Genomic DNA, 20,725 nt, shown 5'->3' with positions numbered 1-20,725 from the left:
AATATGAGATTTCCTTATTAATCAATTTCGTGACATAGATTTTACGATCCGACCCGACTTGATCCAACCTATATAGACCGAGTCAAAATGTCTAATGATTCCAAGAGACATGCATGTTAATATAATATTTATATTTTAATCTTATACATTTAAAATTTATAACTCCAATTATAATTTAAACATTAAATAATAAATCAAACAAGAAATTGAGAAGGGTATTATCGTAATCCAAAGCCTGTGAAATTCCAATTCTAAATCCATTACCATCCATAATAGCTTATCCTATCTTCATCATCTTCTCCACTATAAATACTCCTCCTACATCGCTCCTCCCATTGAAGCACCAACACTCCTCGATTCCCCAAGAGTTCAGAAATCCACCAAAATCTTCGAATCAAACACTTGAAGAAGATTGTAATGGCTGGAATCACGGGGAGTGATCTTAACGTAGTGAACAGGAGAATGGCCTCCTTCGCGGGCCACCTGATTCCGGACCAGACCCGGCCAGGAAACGTCATAGCGCTGTCGAATTGCAGCTCCGGGCTGGATGATTCGTACCACAGGGTGCACGGCGAGGTTCCCACCCACGCCCCGCAGTGGAAGAAGTGCAACGATTCGGAGAAAGAGTTCACCGATATCATCTACGAGAAAGCTGTCGGAGAAGGCATCGCTAAGGTGCGTGTTCTCATATGAGGTGCAATTAACCCGAGCTCCTCCGACCATCTCGAATTAACGTCGAGTTTGAGTTCACTTCGAGCTCGAAACATAGTTATTATATAAGTTAATTGAACTCGAATTTGATCTTGATTTATTATTATTATTATTTAAATCAAGTTGAACTTTATTAGAGTTTGGCTCGGTTTGTCCAAATTTTTTTATATATTAATTTTAGAAAATTTTGGACTAATTTGATATTAATTAAAATATTTTTATTTAAAACTAGTTCGATCAGCCAAATATTTCTTACTTCGTCACCGCTTATTTTTGTCATCTCTAGCTTAGTTCTTCTTTTATGATCTAAATTGAATTTTGGTATTCTAAATAAGTTGAAATTGAAAGTTAGTGCAATGTATTGGCTTCTTTTGTAATTTTAGTATGTCTTCTCACATATATTGCTGAATGACGCATAACATTACTGACATGATCGATGTTATGTGTGTCGTTTGGTGAGGAAAAAAGACTAAAGTGGGAAAAAAAATCAAGTTATTGAACTGAGAACGATTTTAACTAATCATCTTACCAAAATCCGATTTACACAAATTTAGAGGGAAATGGCTAGTTTTGTTTTTGTTTTTTTTTTCCTAAATTGTTGTGAAATTTATATAGAACCCTATTGCACTCAAATTTTATCATCTTTTTATTATTATTATTATTATATATTTTTTTCATTTTTGTTTAATTAAAGAAATTTTAATAATATTTTGGTGGAATTAGATAACGATCAACAGGCCAGAGAGGAGGAACTCATTTAGGCCCCAAACAGTGAAGGAACTAATGCGTGCTTTCAATGATGCAAGGGATGATAACTCTATTGGAGTCATCATATTCACCGGAAAGGTACCCATCAATTTCATTTTCTAAGAAATCAATAAATATTTTTTTTCAGTCGGGTAGAGAAATTTGTTATAATTGGATATCGAACCTGAGATATCGTCTCATACTTGATATATTGATATCAGATAGACTTAGAAGTAATGAGATAAATATTTTTTAAATCAACAAATTTAATTAGATGTCTCTATGTCAATTGTCAAAACTTGTGTGAGACGGTCTCATTGGTCGTATTTTGTGAGACAGGTCTCTTATTTGGGTCATCCATGAAAAAGTATTACTTTTTATACTAAAATTATTACTTTTTATTGTGAATATCGGTAGAGTTGACCCGTCTCACAGATAAAGATTCGTGAGACCGTCTCACAAGAGACCTGCTCAAGTTAATTTATGTGACAAGTTGGGACAGATTATTGGATTTAATTTTAGTTGGATAAAATTTGTAGTTTTAAAAAAATATATATATAAATTTTGGCGGTGGCTTGACGCAAATTCCACCTCATTTACTCATTTGAAGGCACCAAGCAGGGTCCAACAAGTCAAAGTCATCGGTGGTCATGTAATGTGGGGATATTCGAGAAAATTATCTTGGTCAAATTTTATTTTAAAAAAAATATCATATTCAAGTATATTTGAGTATTTACAAATATGCATTAGAATATCATTTAAAAATAAAATAAAATTTGATCTAAGTTATTTTGCTAACTATCCCGATTTATGTGTTATTATGGATTAAATATGCACGATTTCTTTTATAAAAAATAGAAGATATATTAGCATATTAATATAGAGGATCCATTAGCCCATTTATTATTATTAGTTTGACTAATTGTCATAATTATTTAGTAATTAGTGTTGATAATTAGTTGGAATAATTATTGAAGTAGGGTAATTTTTGTTTTTTTAACAAAATTATGGATGTTTGAAATTATTTTGTGAATAGAATAATTATTTAACTTGGGTAACTTATTTTTTTCTAAAAATTTGTGGTAGGTTGTAATTATTATCTTAAACATTATTCCTTTATATAATAATATTTTAATAACTGGAGTGAAAATGGGGAGAATATCAAATGGTTGACTAATTCTTTTCTAATAAATGAAGTAGACAATTTAGTATATTATATATATACATACATATATATATATACACACATACAGTTTTGATATGTTATACATCCACCGTAAATATTATGTGAGCACCGATAAGTAAATCCTATATATATATATAATAGAATATTGGATTGTAGAATTATTGAGTAGATCCTAATTAATTATGGTTCATTACGATAATCTTACAGGGAAGCCAAGCATTTTGCAGTGGGGGAGACCAGTCATTCAGAGGCAAGAATGGCTATGCCGATTATGACGATTTTGGTCGTTTGAATGTTTTAGATTTACAGGTTACATTTATTGTTATCGTCTCACATGTTACTCGGTGTTAACATACCCTTTTTGTCATATAAATTGCGAATTTTACCTGCTGATTTTTCGAAACATTATTTCGTGACGTAGGTGCAAATTCGTCGCCTTCCGAAACCCGTGATCGCAATGGTAACATTTTTTTATTTATTTTTGGGTTTTTGATGATATTTCACTCTCATAAAATTTTATTTGGCTTTGAAAAATAAAGGGTTATATATATATATATATATATATATATATATATATATATTCTATTTTATTAATGTTGAGGGCATGATAGTAACCACCTAGGAAGGATACCAACTTTTTCTTCAACTTTGCCATTATATGATACTAATATTACACTTCTTTTTTTGTTTTTTTTTTAAATTTCGATACACACTTTTATTTTTATTTTTTATTTAAAAATTTAAAATATCAATTTAGTCCCTCCATAATTTGTCAAATTTTACTTTAGTCCATCGATAATGATAAAAAAACTGTATACACACGCATCGCGTTTGCAGAATTATTCTAGTATATATAATTATTCTATGAAAACCAGGTTGCGGGTTATGCAGTTGGGGGTGGACATGTGTTGCATATGGTGTGTGACATAACAATCGCAGCTGATAATGCAGTTTTTGGCCAAACAGGGCCCAAGGTATTCTTAACTTTTCAAATCGAAATAAAAAGAAAACTATTAAATATTAGAAATATAAATAAATGTCATAATCATAATTTATACCTTTATCAAACTTATTTAATATGCATTTTTTACGGATTATATTTCAATTTCAAGAATCATAAATGATTAAGTGTAATTTTGTAGGTTGGAAGCTTTGATGCTGGTTATGGTGCTTCCATAATGGACCGTTTGGTGAGTTTTAGACTTTATAAATAATATTTGATGCGATGAAATTATACATCTAATATATAAATGTTACCAAATTGATGCTCACACAAGTGTCCACAGTAGGTGTCTATATATATATATATATTGTTATGATTTTGAAATGAACTTTTGTATTAATGCTAATTTACATGTATTTTGACAGATAGGACCAAAGAGAGCTCGTGAAATGTGGTTCATGTGTAGGTTCTACAAAGCTGAAGAGGCAGAAAAAATGGGACTTGTCAACATTGTTGTGCCAGTAAGTTCTCTAGACTAAACACACCAAAATTAATTATACGATCGAGCATTTATCGCTATTTCAAAAATTACAAATAGATTATATATGGTTATGCAAACTCGAATCGAGTTATGCCTACCCTACAACTTGAGTTAGGAAATGATTCAAACAAATTTGTTGCAGCTAGAGAAGTTGGAGGAGGAAACAGTTAAATGGTGCAGAGAGATAATGAGGAACAGCCCGATGGCGATCCGCGTCCTGAAATCAGCTCTCAATGCAGTAGATGACGGTCATTCTGGACTTCAGGTATCTCTTTTTTCTTGAATAATCAAGATCTATATAATTAATCGAACTCGAGTCGAACTAAAACAAAAATAATCAGAATGACGTGCTTTTTATCCCCAGTATTGATTAAATATATATGCATATCCTTTGATTTCTTGTAGCAAATTGCTGGAGATGGGACCCTTTTGTTTTACGGCACTGAGGAAGGTTCAGAGGGGAAGAACTCGTACTTGGAGCGCAGAAAACCAGATTTCTCAAGATTCCCACGTCTGCCATGATCTTTATTTACTTAGATACAACAAAATTTAAGCTTATGGGTTATGAATTTTGTGTGACAATTTGAGAAATAAGGTGTGCAAACCATTCTGTAATTTTCATCGCAATCCCTTTATCCACTCTTCTTTTATTTCTAGCCATTTTTGTTATTTCGAATTATTGTGTTTATACATTGAGGTGGTTGGATTTAACAGATCGCGACTAAAAGTATTCAACCGTATGTACCATATCATTACATTAACCATTATATTTGTACATACAGACAAAAACTTGTGTGAGACAGTCTCACGGGTCGTATTTTGTGAGACAGATCTCTTGTTTGGGTTATCCATGAAAAAGTATTACTTTTTATTGTGAATATCGGTAGGGTTGACCCGTCTCACAGATAAAGATTTGTGAGACCGTCTCATAAGAGACCTACTCGTACACACAAATATGGTAAGATTCTAAGAATCCAACCACCTTAATAGATTTATTTTTACTTGTTCATGCTACTCACACAAGGTAGTGTCTCGATCCACTCAATACATGAGACGTGTACTGAATCGATAAATAATGATCACTCATTCAACAATGATATATAGATGGGTGATTATGATCCATCATTGTTGAATGGATGAGAGCACGGCCCATATAAGTAACATCTACCAAGCCCAATTTTCACAACATGCATTGGAAAGATTGGGATATTTATCTAAAAATGTTTTATCTAAAATATCAGCCCATATGTATGATTTTTTTTTTTTAAATTACAAATTGGGGGAGCGGAGCGGAGCGGGTCGAACCCGAGCCGATGTCAACAAGGACATCTATGGTGCCACTCGAGCTAAACCCCAGTGGCAGCCATTTGCATGGTTTAACTCGACTAAATCGAGTATTCTATCAAAATTTACAATAGTCCGATTAAAGCATATAAAAGGTCTTAATTTATATAAGTCGGTGGACGAACCATCTTGGGGCATAATTTCACCGACGAAAGAATAGAATCTCTCGTGGGTCGAATGCAATAATCAATAAATTAAAACATATATAAAACCATTATCAAGAATTTATCATTCAAGAATGGGATATTGCATTAGGGCAATGCCTCGTGCCAGCATCTCATTAACCAGTAAAAGAAATAGAGCTGGCTCGCAAGTTTTTCGATTCGACCCAAAAAATGTTTGATTTGTTTTTAAAATCATTGAATTCGAGATCAATCTCGAGCGAGTTAGAGCTCAAATTATTGGTACAATAGCTCGCAAGCTTTAAGAGATAATATAATTATATGCTGTAAATATTTTAATAGCTTATGATATGCTTTAAAAAAATACAAAAACTCTAACTTGTGAGACGTATCTTCTATGCAATATGAATCATGAAAAAATATTAGTTGTTATGCCAAAAATATTAATTTTCACTTCAGATATGGATTGAGATAACCAATTTTATAAATATAAATTAATGATATTGTTTCACAAGAAACCTATCTGCTCTTAAAAAAATATGACCAAACAAAATTTTAGAATTTATACACTCTAAAACAATTTGTAAATTTTTAATACAAGTTGTTTGACGAAAATCTTAAAAATCATGCAACACACCCTCTATACTGTGTTTTATATTATATCTAATTTACTTACTACTTACAAGCCCCCTTCTTCGGGTTTGAGGTTGAATTTCTTCATTTATTTTTCTTGACTTTTAAATGAAAAATAAATATTTTTCTGCTCGCAAATTCTCTTGTGAGACACGTGTCAATTTTGTAAGATAAATATCTAATATAACATGACTTATGAATAATAAAAATATTATTTTTTATTTTAAAAATATTATTTTTCACTATAAATATAAATCAGATCGACCCATCTCTCGTCTCGCAGATATATATTCATGGTACCATCTTAAAAAAAAACCTACTTTTTTCTTCGACCATGTCACATTCTCGACACTTTGACCCTTTGTTATTTCGAGAAAACAAACTAAAAAAATGTTTCTAGAAAACTTTTTATAGAGAAAACTTGTAAAAAACTTTATAATTGGATGAATGGATCAACATGTATGATGACATTACTTGTATTTTGTTAACCACCCTAATAAAAAAAAAAAAAAAAAACGAGGACCATATACGTATCTGAGTTCGAGTTCTTGGTTACTTTCAAGCTAAAAGTTCAGAGCTTTCAGTTCATCAAAAGCCATCTTATTTATTCTGGATAAAGTATCAGGAAGAAGAATAAAAAAAGTCACCATCTCCAATCGTAGTAACTTTGTCGCAATTTCGTAGAGTTCTTGTCACGCCCCGGGACGGGGGTTGGTTGACACCGGCGTTGCTCTCAAATTTACATTCGAAAACAACAAGTCTCAGAAGTACAAAATTCAAAAACCAGTCTTTTATTCATAAAAATCATTGTTTGATACAAACTCAATGATAAATGTTTTACGACGGAAATGTAAAACCAGAAAATACAACGTCTGAACAGATGCAACGGAATATAAATCAGAACTAAGAACAACGATCTTCATCACCAGCCCCAAAACTGAAGTTGCTCCTCTTCTTCTAACAACTCTTCATCGTTCTTATCTGAGATGAGTTTGGTGGGTGAGTGATATGATTGTCACTCAGTAAGCAGGGGCAAGAATAACTCCCAGTTTTCGAAATCATTTTCATACAGAAACAGTAATACGAATGATATACAGAAATTCTCATTTTCATAACAGAAATCAGTATTCAGTATTTGGAAATCAGTAATCAGTATTCAGTAATCAGGAATCAGAAGTTTAACAAGTAAGCACTGAGCACGTTCGTGAATTTCATGGCTAAACTGATATCAGTCCCTATATGTTCTCTCCTCTGAGGGGTGAGGCCAGTAATCAGTAATCAGTAATGTTCAGAATATATATTCATACCATTAGTTCACTAAGTTTCAGTGCTTCAAAATCAGATATCAGAAATCAAGAATATACTTTTGCTTTAAAACAGAAATCATCAAACGGGTTTCAAGATATTTATACATAAGCCCACTTACTGTAATTTGCTAAAAGTGTTTCGGTTGAAGTTTGAAATCCGCTTCTTCTTGCTACTGGTTTCTGCTGCTCGAAAATCAGCACATTCCTAGCTCGAAAATTCAAGTGATAATCTCAAGATTTGTGTAACCCATTTCAGAGGTTTGAGAGTGTTATATATAGGCAAAATTCTGACTGTTAGCCTCCCAATTAATGGCCATAATCTGCCATTAACAATCTTTATTCCGTTTTAAATGCTTCAGTTACAAGTCATGGCTGAATTAGTAACTGTCTGTTGGAATTTTCGTGCTGCTGCTGCTGGATTCTAATCTGCTGGAAAAATACCAGCTTCTGAAATATTAGCTTCTACTGGAATTTTTAGCTTCTGCTGAAATTTGCTAGCTGCTGCTACTGCTGGAATTTCAGGTTCTCACATCCCTCCCTCCTTATGAGAAGTTTCGTCCTCGAAACTTGGCTATGCATGATCTTCAAAGAGATAAGGGTATTGTTCTCGCATCTTTTCTTCCAACTCCCATGTAGCTTCTCTTTCGGTGTGATTGGACCATTGCACTTTGACATATGGAATAGTTCGTCGCCTCAGTACTTGGTCTTTGTTATCCACAATTCGAATCGGAATTTCTTCATATTTCAGTCCTTCATTTAAATTTCCCTCAACCAACAGTGGTCCAGCTTCAAGAATATGACTAGGATCGGAAATATATCTCCTCAGCTGCGAAACGTGGAATACATTGTGAATTCTTGACATGTCGGGTGGAAGTGCTAATCTATAAGCAAGTGTTCCCACTTTCTCAAGAATTTCAAATGGTCCGACGTATCTGGGATTCAGTTTCCCAGCCTTATTGAATCGGATTACACCCTTCATGGGTGACACTTTTACATATGCCTTTTCTCCAACTTCAAATTCCACGGGTCGTCTTTTCTGATCGGCCCAGCTTTTCTGTCGACCTTGTGCAGCTTTTAATCTCTCCTTGATCAAAGCGACTTTATCCACTGTTTCTTGGATCATTTCGGGTCCAACAATGGCTTTTTCCCCTACCTCATCCCAATACAGTGGTGATCGACATTTTCGTCCATACAGAGCTTCGTATGGTGCCATTCCAATACTACTGTGGTAACTATTATTATATGCGAATTTGATTAAGGGCAGATGTTCGCTCCAATTACCACTGAAGTCTAGAGCACAAGCTCTCAGCATATCCTCAAGAGTTTGAATTGTTCTCTCTGTTTGACCATCGGTCTGAGGATGATAGGCCGTACTAAGAGTAACCTTTGTCCCCATAGCTTGTTGAAAGCTCTTCCAAAATCGAGACGTAAACCTAGGATCTCTGTCTGATAGTATGCTAGCTGGTACTCCATGTAATCGCACGATCTCATTCATGTACAAGGTGGCTAGCTTGTCCAAATTATAATTCATGCGGACAGGTAAGAAATGCGCAGATTTTGTGAGTCTATCCACGATTACCCATACTCCGTCATGACCTTGTCTCATCTTTGGTAAACCCACTACGAAATCCATAGAAATATGCTCCCATTTCCATTCTGGAATTTCTAGAGGTTGCAGAAGTTCTCCAGGTCTTTGGACTTGCTGGCACACGTGACACTTGGAAACAAACATTGCCACGTCTTTCTTCATTCCACTCCACCTAAACTTTTTCTTCAAATCTCTGTACATCTTGGTAGTGCCAGGATGGACTGAAAATTTCGACTTATGTGCCTCAGACATTACTTCTTGTCCAAGGTTATCGATGTCTGGTATGCACAATCGTCCTTTCATCCACAAGATTCCTTTGTGGTCCATAACGAAGTTTGGTGATTTCCCTTCTTTAGCTTGCTCTTTCAGTTTCACCAAAGCGGAATCTCTATCTTGCCTTATCTTGATAGTCTCTCGAGGCATGGTTGTACTGAAAGTGATGTCAGGATCATCTTACTCATATTCTTTCGACTTAAAGCATCTGCTACCTTGTTGTCTTTGCCTGGATGATAGTTATCGTCAAGTCGTAATCCTTCATGAGTTCAATCAATCGCCTCTGCCTCATGTTTAACTCTTTCCGAGTGAACAAGTACTTGAGGCTTTGATGATCGGTGAATATTTCACATCTAGCACCATATAAACAATGTTTCCAAATCTTGAGTGCAAATACCTCTGCTGCTAGCTCGAGGTCATGTGTTGGGTAATTCTGTTCATACGTCTTCAACTGTCTCGATGCGTATGCAATCACCCTTCCCTCTTGCATGAGTACACATCCTAAACCTCCTTTAGATGCATCACTGTAGATGGTGAAGTCTTTGCCTTCAGTTGGCAATACCAATACTGGCGTGGATGTAAGCTTCTTCTTCAAAGTCTCGAAGCTTTTCTCACAATCTTCACTCCATTGAAATTTAGAGTTCTTCTGTGTGAGTTTGGTGAGAGATATTGCTATTGAAGAGAATCATTCAACAAATTTTCGATAATAGCCTGCTAGTCCCAAGAAACTTCTAATTTCTGTCACTGACTTTGGTCTCGGCCAATATGAGTTTGCTTCTACTTTCTTAGGGTCCACAGCTAATCCTGCTGCTGATACGATGTGACCCAAGAATGTGACGCTTTCTAGCCAAAATTCGCATTTCTTGAACTTGGCGTATAGTTCTTTTTCTCTCAGCGTCTGGAGGGTGAGACGAAGATGTTCCTTGTGGTCTTCTTCACTTGACGAATATACTAGAATATCGTCGATGAATACCACAACAAACTTGTCAAGAAATGGTTTGAACACTCTGTTCATGAGATCCATGAATACTGCCTGAGCGTTTGTTAACCCGAACGGCATCACTGTGAACTCATAGTGTCCATATCTTGTTCTGAATGCTGTCTTCGGAATATCGTCTGATTTGACCTTGAGTTGGTGATAGCCTGACCTTAAGTCGAGCTTGGAAAAGACCGTAGCTCCCTTGAGTTGGTCAAACAAGTCATCTATCCTTGGAAGCGGATACTTATTCTTGATTGTGATCTTATTCAGTTCTATGTAATCGATACACAATCTCATGCTTCCGTCCTTCGTCTATACGAACAAGACAGGAGCTCCCCACGGAGATGCGTTTGGTCGAATTTGCTTCTTATCCAACAATTCTTGAAGTTGTTCTTTGAGTTCTTTCAACTCTGCTGGAGCCATACGGTATGGTGCTTTTGAGATTGGTGTAGCCCTAGGAATCAAGTTCGGGGATTGTGCCAGGGAGTTCTTCGGGAAAGACGTCCGGAAATTCCTGAATAACTGGAATATCCTCTATCTTTAGAGTAACTTTTTTTTATTTATCTCGCTGATCGATCATTGCTAGTTAGACTTTCTAGGTCTGAGAAGTAGAAAGGAAGTATTTCTGTTCCTTATCTTTACCACGAAGTACGATTTCTTCTTGGATTGGGGTTTGGCATTCTTACTCCGACAATCTACCATTACTTGATTCTTGTTCAACCAATCAATTTCCAAAGTACACTATATAAGATCGGCCTGAATATATGCGTATCCATACTTATTTTATTCTATCTTAAAATTAACACGATTACTAACTCAAATCTTGAAACCAATATAGAATCTTAGAATATAACTCCTTATCAGCCGATTGTTTCAAGTCCCAATAATTATAACTTAGTTAAAATTTCTTTCAACCTTGAACGGAAGAAACTAAATCCTCAGACAATTCTTCTTTTACTAAATCTTTCATTAATCAAGACTATGAGTCTAGCATGTTTTAACAAGTTTCATTGGAGGTCCTTTACTTAGCATCCCAAATTTAATGTACATATCATTAATTATTGACACAAAATTTTTTTCTACATCTGAATTTCAAAGCTTATATAATCCTTATCTCATATTTTCATAAATAATATATTATCTGCGGGTCAAACAATTCATCTTAAGTCAGAAGCTTATCTTCGATAGGTAAATTTCCAAAAATGTAAGTCAACTTATATCAGATAGGTACATTCCCAATATGATTCAACTTATCTTGGTACATTTCCAAAGAATGTTACACTTCTTTCTTTTCGTATGATAATACCAATCTAGTCTACCTTATCATCTCTCCATTATCATTGTTCTTTTTCCACTACATCTATAGATACTTCTTCTTCTCTAAGCTCTTAATGTAGCTACTCTGATCAGTCATAATCTTCATCTAAAACAGGAGAGTGAATGTTCAGAATTGATCTCAAGAGTACAGGTTGAGTTATAGACAATTACTGGAATGAACAAAATCAGTATTGTCTATGCATTCAATGAAAGAAAATAGCTCAAAATTTTTCGGTCTCAGAATTCCGTGAAAAATTTACTAAAAATCCTTCACATCAAGAACATGAATGGTACCAAGTTTGGTGTAAAAATGCTAAGTCGTTTGGAAATGAAAATTCCTCAAAGTTTCAAAAAGTTAGAAAATTTTACGGAAATGATGATATCACTATCTTAACGAAGGATTTTGGAACGATTGAATGGTTCTAGGTTAGGTTTTCCTCGTCGAGAGCTTTCCAACGCCTACTTTTAACAGTAAAAATTCCTCATGGATCAAAAGTTATGGCCGTTTGAAGTTTGCGCAAAAAACACCTCAACTTCCATGCCATTTGCAAGGTCTACTGCATGCGCCTACTAGAATTCGCGGTCTACTGCAATCAGTCTGCTGCTTTTTCGGCACTGTTAGAACCAATCTGCTGCATTCCGAGTCTACTGACCCAGTCTTCTGCATTCAGATCTGCTGGTTTCCGTCTACTGGTTCTGATTTCGGGCTACTGGTTTTGGGTCTATTGGTTTCCATCTACTAGTTCTGGTTTCGGGCTACTGGTTTCCTTTACTGATTTTTCCCAACTGTACATAGTTAGTCTATATTTTTAGTATTTTTTACAGTAGTAAATTTTCAGAAGTCTATTACAGTAGCTTGTTTCAGTAACTTTCAGGAATTAATTTCAGAACTCTATCAGAACTAATTATTTCTAGTTCCTCCTCCCCAGATTATGAAACCTGGTTTGCTCTGATACCACTTCAATGTCACGCCCCGGGACGGGGGTTGGTTGACACCGGCGTTGCTCTCAAATTTACATTCGAAAACAACAAGCCTCAGAAGTACAAAATTCAGAAACCAGTCTTTTATTCATAAAAATCATTGTTTGATACAAACTCAATGATAAATGTTTTACGACGGAAATGTAAAACCAGAAAATACAACGTCTGAACAGATGCAGCGGAATATAAATCAGAACTAAGAACAACGATCTTCATCACCAGCCCCAAAACTGAAGTTGCTCCTCTTCTTCTAACAACTCTTCATCGTTCTTATCTGAGATGAGTTTGGTGGGTGAGTGATATGATTGTCACTCAGTAAGCGGGGGCGGGAATAACTCCCAGTTTTCGAAATCATTTTCATACAGAAACAGTAATACGAATGATATACAAAAATTCTCATTTTCATAACAGAAATCAGTATTCAGTATTTGGAAATCAGTAATCAGTATTCAGTAATCAGGAATCAGAAATTTAACAAGTAAGCACTGAGCACGTTCGTGAATTTCATGGCTAAACTGATATCAGTCCCTATATGTTCTCTCCTCTGAGGGGTGAGGCCAGTAATCAGTAATCAGTAATGTTCAGAATATATATTCCTATCATTAGTTCACTAAGTTTCAATGCTTCAAAATCAGATATCAGAAATCAAGAATATACTTTTGCTTTAAAACAGAAATCATCAAACGGGTTTCAAGATATTTATACATAAGCCCACTTACTGTAATTTGCTAAAAGTGTTTCGGTTGAAGTCTGAAATCTGCTTCTTCTTGCTACTGGTTTCTGCTGCTCGAAAATCAGCACTTTCTTAGCTCGAAAATTCAAGTGATAATCTCAAGATTTGTGTAACCCATTTCAGAGGTTTGAGAGTGTTATATATAGGCAAAATTCTGACTGTTAACCTCCCAATTAATGTCCATAATCTTCCATTAACAATATTTATTCTGTTTTAAATGCTTCAGTTACAAGTCATGGCTGAATCAACTGTCTGCTGGAATTTTCGTGCTGCTGCTGCTGGATTTTAATCTGCTGGAAAAATACCAGCTTCTGAAATATTAGCTTCTGCTGGAATTTTTAGCTTCTGCTGAAATTTGCTAGCTGCTGCTACTGCTGGAATTTCAGGTTCTCACAGTTCTCATCGCCGAGCTTCCTTTCAAGGCTTTTGATAAGTGTTGAAGATTCTCCTTCTCTCATTTGTAGCTCAAACTCGTAGGCTTTTAGATCAGCAAATAGGTCGTGAAGTTCGATCTTATTTAGGTCATTTGATTCTCGCATGACCATGGTCTTAACATCCCATTCTTTGGGAAGACCTCGAACAACTTTCAGTGCAACTTCTTTATTTGAATACACATTTCCAATTGAATTCATTTCGTTCATTATGCCACTGATTCTTTCATCATAGTCGTGCATAGATTCACCAATCTTCATTTTGATGTTGTCGAATTTTTGAACAACAACTGAGAGTTTATTATCTTTGGTTTGCTCATTTCCTTCGCAGAGGTGGATCAGCTTCTCCCAGATTTCTTTTGCAGTCTTGCACATCTTTATTTTGCTGAAAGTGATTTTATCCAGCGTTTTGTACAAGATATCTTCGGCCACATTGTCCAAATTTGCTTTTTTTTGTCCTCTGCTGTTCATTCTTCTCTTGGCTTTTCAATGCGATGGGGTGCACCATCAATTATGGCCACAACAGTATTTGCTTTCAGTATTCTCCTGGGTCCGTCAGTAATGATATACCACATGTCATCATCTTGTGCAACTAGATGAGTCTGCATCCTAATCTTCCAGTCATCGAACTCTTCTCTTGAGAACATTGGAATTTTGTTGAAGGAATGCATGGTGATCAGATTTGGTAGATAGGAATATTCAGGAACAAGATTCAACTGCTCTGATACCACTTGATAGGATCGGTTGGTAGGTGAAAGTGTGTTTAGAAGGGGAGGTTTGAATAAACACTCGACAATTATAACACCTTTTCGAATGATGAGTCAGTTAGTTATAAACTGAACTCGGGAATCTTGTTATGTCAATATCAATCAGTTAACTTATGAAAGTGCGGAAATAAACTGACTAACAAATAGAATATAACTGAAATTAAGAGACTCAAGATTTATGGATGTTCGAAGATTTCAATCACTCATACGTCACCCCTTCTATCTATAAGATAGGATGTTCACTAAAAGACTTTGATCAATACAAGACTTGTACACTCCCTTCAGCTTTGACTTAACAATGTCAAACTGAAACTCTTAGTTTCAATACAGTTTATCAGTTCTCAACTGATATGAAACTACTTAGCACAACTGATCTCTTTAAGATCGAATAATACAACGATATATGTTTGTTCTTGTAAGCTCAATGTATAGCCCTTGAATGCTATGAATATATAGGCTAAGTGTGAGCTTTTGAAATCTTTGAGCATGAATAGAAAGCTTAGTGAGGATTTCAGCAGAATAACAACTTAGTTATATGTGCCACTTGTTTTCTTAACTGCTCTTCTCGGCTATTTATAGGCTTTGGTTCCAATGGTACTAATGAATGTGTTTGAAACTTTCTAGCCGTTGTTTGCCACGTCAATATCCTTTTGACAGTCGTACACTGTAGCATTGCTGATATGCGGCGTTCGCATTACATGTTACAGTCTACTTTTGTACAGTTGTCGGTTGATAGTTACATTATTTAACTGATGACGTGTCAAACTATCAGTTTGACACAGCCGATGGAACTAGCTGATAGCTCTCAACTGATTGCAGTAAGACTTATCAGTTCCAACTGATCATCCAGTCTACTACACAATTCAGTTAGCTTATTTCAATTGCCTTGCCTGCGCACTGATCTTCAGTTAGGCAACTAATAGTTTGCGTATATTTTGGATAAGTTATATTTAGTCTTCTTGATCAGTTAGTTTAATCTTTAATTGCTCTGTTTGTCAAACTTCCGAAATTAATACAACTATCAACCGACAACTGTACAAAAGTAGACTGTAACATGTAATGCGAACGCCGCATATCAGAAATGCTACAGTGTACGACTGTCAGAAGGATATTGACGTGGCAAACAACGGCTAGAAAGTTTCAAACACATTCATTAGTACCATTGGAATCAAAGCCTATAAATAGCCGAGAAGAGCAGTTGAGAAAACAAGTGTCACATATAACCAAGTTGTTATTCTGCTGAAATCCTCACTAAGCTTTCTGTTCATGCTCAAAGATTTCAAAAGCTCACACTTAGCCTATATATTCATAGCATTCAAGGGCTATATCGTTGTATTATTCGATCTTAAAGAGTCAGTTGTGTTAAGTAATTTCATATCAGTTGAGAACTGATAAACTGTATTGAAACTAAGAGTTTCAGTTTGGCATTGTTAAGTCAAAGCTGAAGGGAGTGTACAAGTCTTGTATTGATCAAAGTCTTTTAGTGAACATCCTTCTTTAATCTTCGAATCAGGTCCACGATCGGATTATTTGTTCATCTTCTAACTTGCACTAGAAAATTAGAAGATATTTTGCGTAGAGATAGAACACGAAGAAGAAATCGACTCAAGCGAAATTTTTCTTGCAAAAGAAACAAAACTTTTCGAGAGCAGCACTTCAATCCTTTTGAAATTGCAAGAGCCGAAAGAATTCAATTGTGTCTTACCAAAGTTTCGGATGCAATATATGTTAAATAATAATCAAAATCATTATTTTTTTTTCTAACCAATAATTACTTAATTAATCCAATTAATCAAGTTAATTAAGGATTCTAGATGCATCTCATATTTTTTTTGCCAATCTCGATTGAATGCCATTTAATTAGAAAAAAATTATTCTAATTATTTTCTAACCTTTCTTTTTTACTTAATTAATCCAATTAATTAAGTCAACTAAAGATTATAAATCCATACCATATTAAATGCAATCTCGAATATTAATACATATATTTTGAGAATATCATGCCTTAACATTATTTTGTTTTGTGTGCAAGTTACTAAAATTATAGTATCATGAATATTTCCATATTATATAAATCAATACCATATTTTATAAAAACTTAATGGGCTATATTTTAACTCAATTAAATATAATTTAATTATTAAAGTTCATTTGAACTTTAAAAATTAAATTAGCATGATGTACTTATACTCTTACAAGCACATGATCAATGCTCTCATTACATTAATATCATCATAATCCCGATTGACGATCCATCATTATCGATGTGACAATTTCAACTTATTTGTTATTATGATGCACACTTTAATTTTAAGATCACCAATATCTAAATAAGACAGGTGTACTCTGTTTGACTGTCTTTAGCAGTCATGCTCTCAAAATTTCTATAAGCTTTTATAAACTTTATTTATAAGCTTATCGATTGATCATATCAAACTTATTTTTTATAAATTCAACTCATTTAATTTATTATCTCAACGGAAACAAGTAAACAAGTGCTTGTGTGACCCTCAATGGTTTAGGGATACAGCTAGCCGTGGGTTGACAACTCTTTGTGATTCGGGACAATTTCTTTTATTCGGGCTTAACCTAATTTGCCTCATTCTATGTATCAACAATTGATCACGAGAATGTCAGAAATCATATTTCTGATTAAACTCATCGAATCATGGTAAGAGCGTACAGTAGCATTGCCCCATGATTCCCTAGGTATCACTGATAGTGTCTGCAAGAACCAGTCGGTTATGATTAACGTACAATACGGTCCCTTCATCTCATATATCCCGATCGAATATGCAACCATTAGTTCATCGAGGGTTACATAATAATTCTATAACTATGTGACATATCTTTGAGAATAAATAGTGGCATCACATGTACAATTGGAGAACTCCTTCTCTAATGTACATCTCATACTCTGACTAGAGATTTCGTGCACTATTATTTCATCAGATCACATAGGATATCCACACCCGTAGGTGAGCGGTGAATTCTGGACTATAATGCACTGGCTCCTACATGTGTTGAAAATGTACTCAATCTCGCCACCTGATGACTCTCCTGGAATCGGTAAACGAGTCAAAGCACAACCCTAGCATATAGAGCCTCAGTGTTGTCCCAGGTCGTAAGGACTAAGGTGTACAATCATAACCACATACTTATCATCTCGATGAATGATAACCACTTGGAAAGTCCGATGGAGGGTTTTTCGGTATAATCATCATATGACTACCCATCTGGATGTTTGGACATCTCTATGCCCTTACCAAGAAATGCAGTACACAACATCACAGATGTTAGTCTCGAGCTCAAGCGACCTTTATCCATGTTTTAGGCGGCTGAATCGACTAGGAACGAATTTAGATTATACAGTGTTTACAAATGAGTTTAAACATCGAATTACGATTCATTTATATTAAAATATAATCAAGGACTTTATCTATGCTTATTGTATGGGTATACAGATAAAGTAAAACAAGAAACCATTTAATAATGAATTATATTAAAATAAAGATTGTTTATTACAACTGAGTCAATAAATTTCCTATTCAACCGTTGGTTTACATGGTATCTAATCTAACATGTTGTGCTTAAATAATCATGGTTAGCTCCCCTGTATCCTTAATATATTTTCTTGGAGACAGAAATATCAGTGTCAAGTCTATCGACACACAATTCACATGGCTATACGGTCAATTTTAGTACTAACGTAAATAAACTGAAATTTCAGGAAAGAAAAAAATAGTGATGGTGCCAGAGAGAAGGTCTCCAGAATTGCAAAATGAAGGACAACAATATCAAACACAACTGCTTAATGGAAGCTAAATAATGATAACATGGCCAGAGAACACGAGGTCAAGCTGGTCTCATCTATTGATGGTGGAAAAAGCATAAACATATGCTATTACTTGAATATTTGAATAATCAACAGACCATTTGTGTAGCATGCACCGTTTCTAGTTAACTGTTCCCACTAACAATTAACTCTCAGACAGAAAAGGAATCAAAGGTACTCACTAAACAACATAATTGTAAAATAAAACTTAAGATCACTCAGTGGCTTGGGTCTGTCTGGAATAAAACATAAAATTGTTCTCTTGGAGGCACAACATAATTCCAGTAGAGAAACATTAGGCAACTTGAAAAGTGTAAATAAGCTAAACGAAGAAGATTCTTTCATAAAACAAAGATCTTTTAAGACTTTTACAACCTCAATGCCCCCGTCCAATCAGCAATTCTTGGAGATATAGTCTTTAATGGTATATCTAATTATTTGAAATAGCTTCGTTTCCCTTGCATTAATGAGCCAAAAGCTGATGAATCACTTTGACTTATTCTGAAACAAAATGGGACATTTAAAAGCCAAAACAGGGACATGGCGCACAAGTATTTGCTACATATGAAACACGACTACATCCAATCAGGGAACTAAAAAATGAAATAGTGCCCTCAGCTGTAGGCCATAGTTTCCATATTCTTATTAGAAAATCACTTCTTCTCATGTATACTTTATGACATTAATCTATAACTATTCTGTGTCCTATCTGTCATTCTGTGTCTTTCTTGTTTTCTTCTATCACCTAAAGGTTTGGCTATCACCACAAAGCACATATTTACATATTCTTCCTTAAATTATGGATACAAGGCAGAAGTTTGTAAAATATGAAGAAGCTTCTCAGGATGAATTCAGACAGGAGGTTATATTAGGTTGTATATTATGATTACACTTCGGAATTATTTTGCCTTACTTGAGCACCGCAGCTGCAAATGGAATACCAAGATCATCACATAGGCCACGTAAAGTGTGAGAACCGATTTTTTTTAACCTTTTTAATTATTCATGTGTAAGAAATTTAAGAGCTTAGGATCTTAGATTATGGTATGAAGTGGGAAAATATATTGGAAATCCTTGTATTTGAAATTTTATTATTGAAAACCTTAATTATCAAGTCGATAATATTTATACCAAGACATGCAAATTTCGAAGTTTGGGAAGGGGATTTACAAGATTGAGATATCCTACAAGATCTAAAGGATTAAGGCATGATATGTTAATCAAACTTTCGAAATTCTATGATATCTTATGCCTAATGGGTGTGATGCTTGGATACAAGAAAGCTTTCAAGGTATTTAGAAGCAAATCAACAAAGTTTGCTAAAAAATCATCCCATCCCTTGCACCTAGATTTCGAACCAAATTGAGAGCAATGGATTGAGGAATAAATCCTACACTTTGGTAGCTAAATAACTCAAATATGGGATGGAAATTTGAAGCCAAAAACGTGAAGATTGAGGCCAATCTTGGGCATGATTGAGTACCAAATTTAGCTCCCTTCCCATCCCTTCTCCTATAAATAGTCCATCAACCCCTAGCATTCTCTACACAAATTTTCGAAAATCCCTGGCTGAAAATCTTGAAAATTCAGCAGCTACCCTAGCCAAAACTCTGCCCGAAAATCGTCCCGACGTAGGCTAGAAATCGAAGCTGAAGCGCTGTCAGAGCAAGAACGAGAATCGACCCTATTCTCGAAGCCATGCATCCACATTTTTAGCAATTAAAAATACTGCAAGTGGGCTTGTTTTTAAAGTTGAAATTTCGAATTTATGCATATGTTGTTTTTGAAAATTCATTGAGTACAATCCTTCTCCTACTCCTTTCTTGTGTCGATTGTCATACGGTTTTAAGCACTGTGAGGAGTTGACTGTATATGGGTGGAAATCCCAACCATGACGTACCCTTACGCGGTGGGGGATATAACCGCTATACGGCCTCGCCCCCTTAGAGGAGTAAAAATTAGGGACTGATATCAGTAAACCATAGAAAGTAGATGAATCTCAATGCTTGGTAAATGTTATGCATGTGTTATGAATTATATATGAAAGTCATGTGTTTCGAAATTTATGCATGTTGCATTATTGTGCTCAATACGCCCCCACTTGCTGAGTATTCCCAATATACTCACCCCCTTACAACCTTTCCCAGATAAACCCGAGGAGGAACTCGAGGAAGAGGAATCGGACAAGTTTTGGGGCTGGTGAACAATCAAGATTTTATATCAAGTTTAAGGTTTATTATTATTATTCAGTTTTACGTTTCCTCATTAAACTCTGTTGTTTTGGGAT

General features: G+C 35.0%; 1 protein-coding gene across 1 annotated transcript; it reads left to right on the top strand.

The window, feature by feature from the left end:
• Positions 1-291: 291 nt before the first annotated feature.
• On the top strand, positions 292-4,784 carry LOC142521019 (1,4-dihydroxy-2-naphthoyl-CoA synthase, peroxisomal-like). Its single transcript, XM_075624199.1, has 9 exons — positions 292-675; positions 1,435-1,557; positions 2,852-2,953; positions 3,066-3,104; positions 3,520-3,618; positions 3,787-3,834; positions 4,013-4,108; positions 4,271-4,393; positions 4,534-4,784. Exons 1-9 carry the CDS (start codon positions 418-420, stop codon positions 4,648-4,650), a joined length of 1,005 nt encoding a protein of 334 aa, XP_075480314.1. The 5' UTR covers positions 292-417; the 3' UTR covers positions 4,651-4,784.
• Positions 4,785-20,725: the final 15,941 nt, after the last annotated feature.

This window comes from Primulina tabacum, chromosome 12 (assembly GCF_025594145.1).
Source record: "Primulina tabacum isolate GXHZ01 chromosome 12, ASM2559414v2, whole genome shotgun sequence".
NCBI classification, from domain to species: Eukaryota; Viridiplantae; Streptophyta; class Magnoliopsida; order Lamiales; family Gesneriaceae; genus Primulina; species Primulina tabacum.
The sequence above is the reverse complement of the archived record's forward strand: the minus strand, read 5'-3'. Positions and strand labels throughout refer to the sequence as shown.

Coding starts and splice junctions, on each gene's coding strand:
- LOC142521019 (XM_075624199.1), top strand. CDS start 418: ATGGCTGGAATCACGGGGAGTGATCTTAACGTAGTGAACAGGAGAATG. Junction 3,619..3,786: donor TTGGCCAAACAGGGCCCAAG/GTATTCTTAACT, acceptor GTAATTTTGTAG/GTTGGAAGCTTTGATGCTGG. Junction 3,835..4,012: donor CTTCCATAATGGACCGTTTG/GTGAGTTTTAGA, acceptor GTATTTTGACAG/ATAGGACCAAAGAGAGCTCG.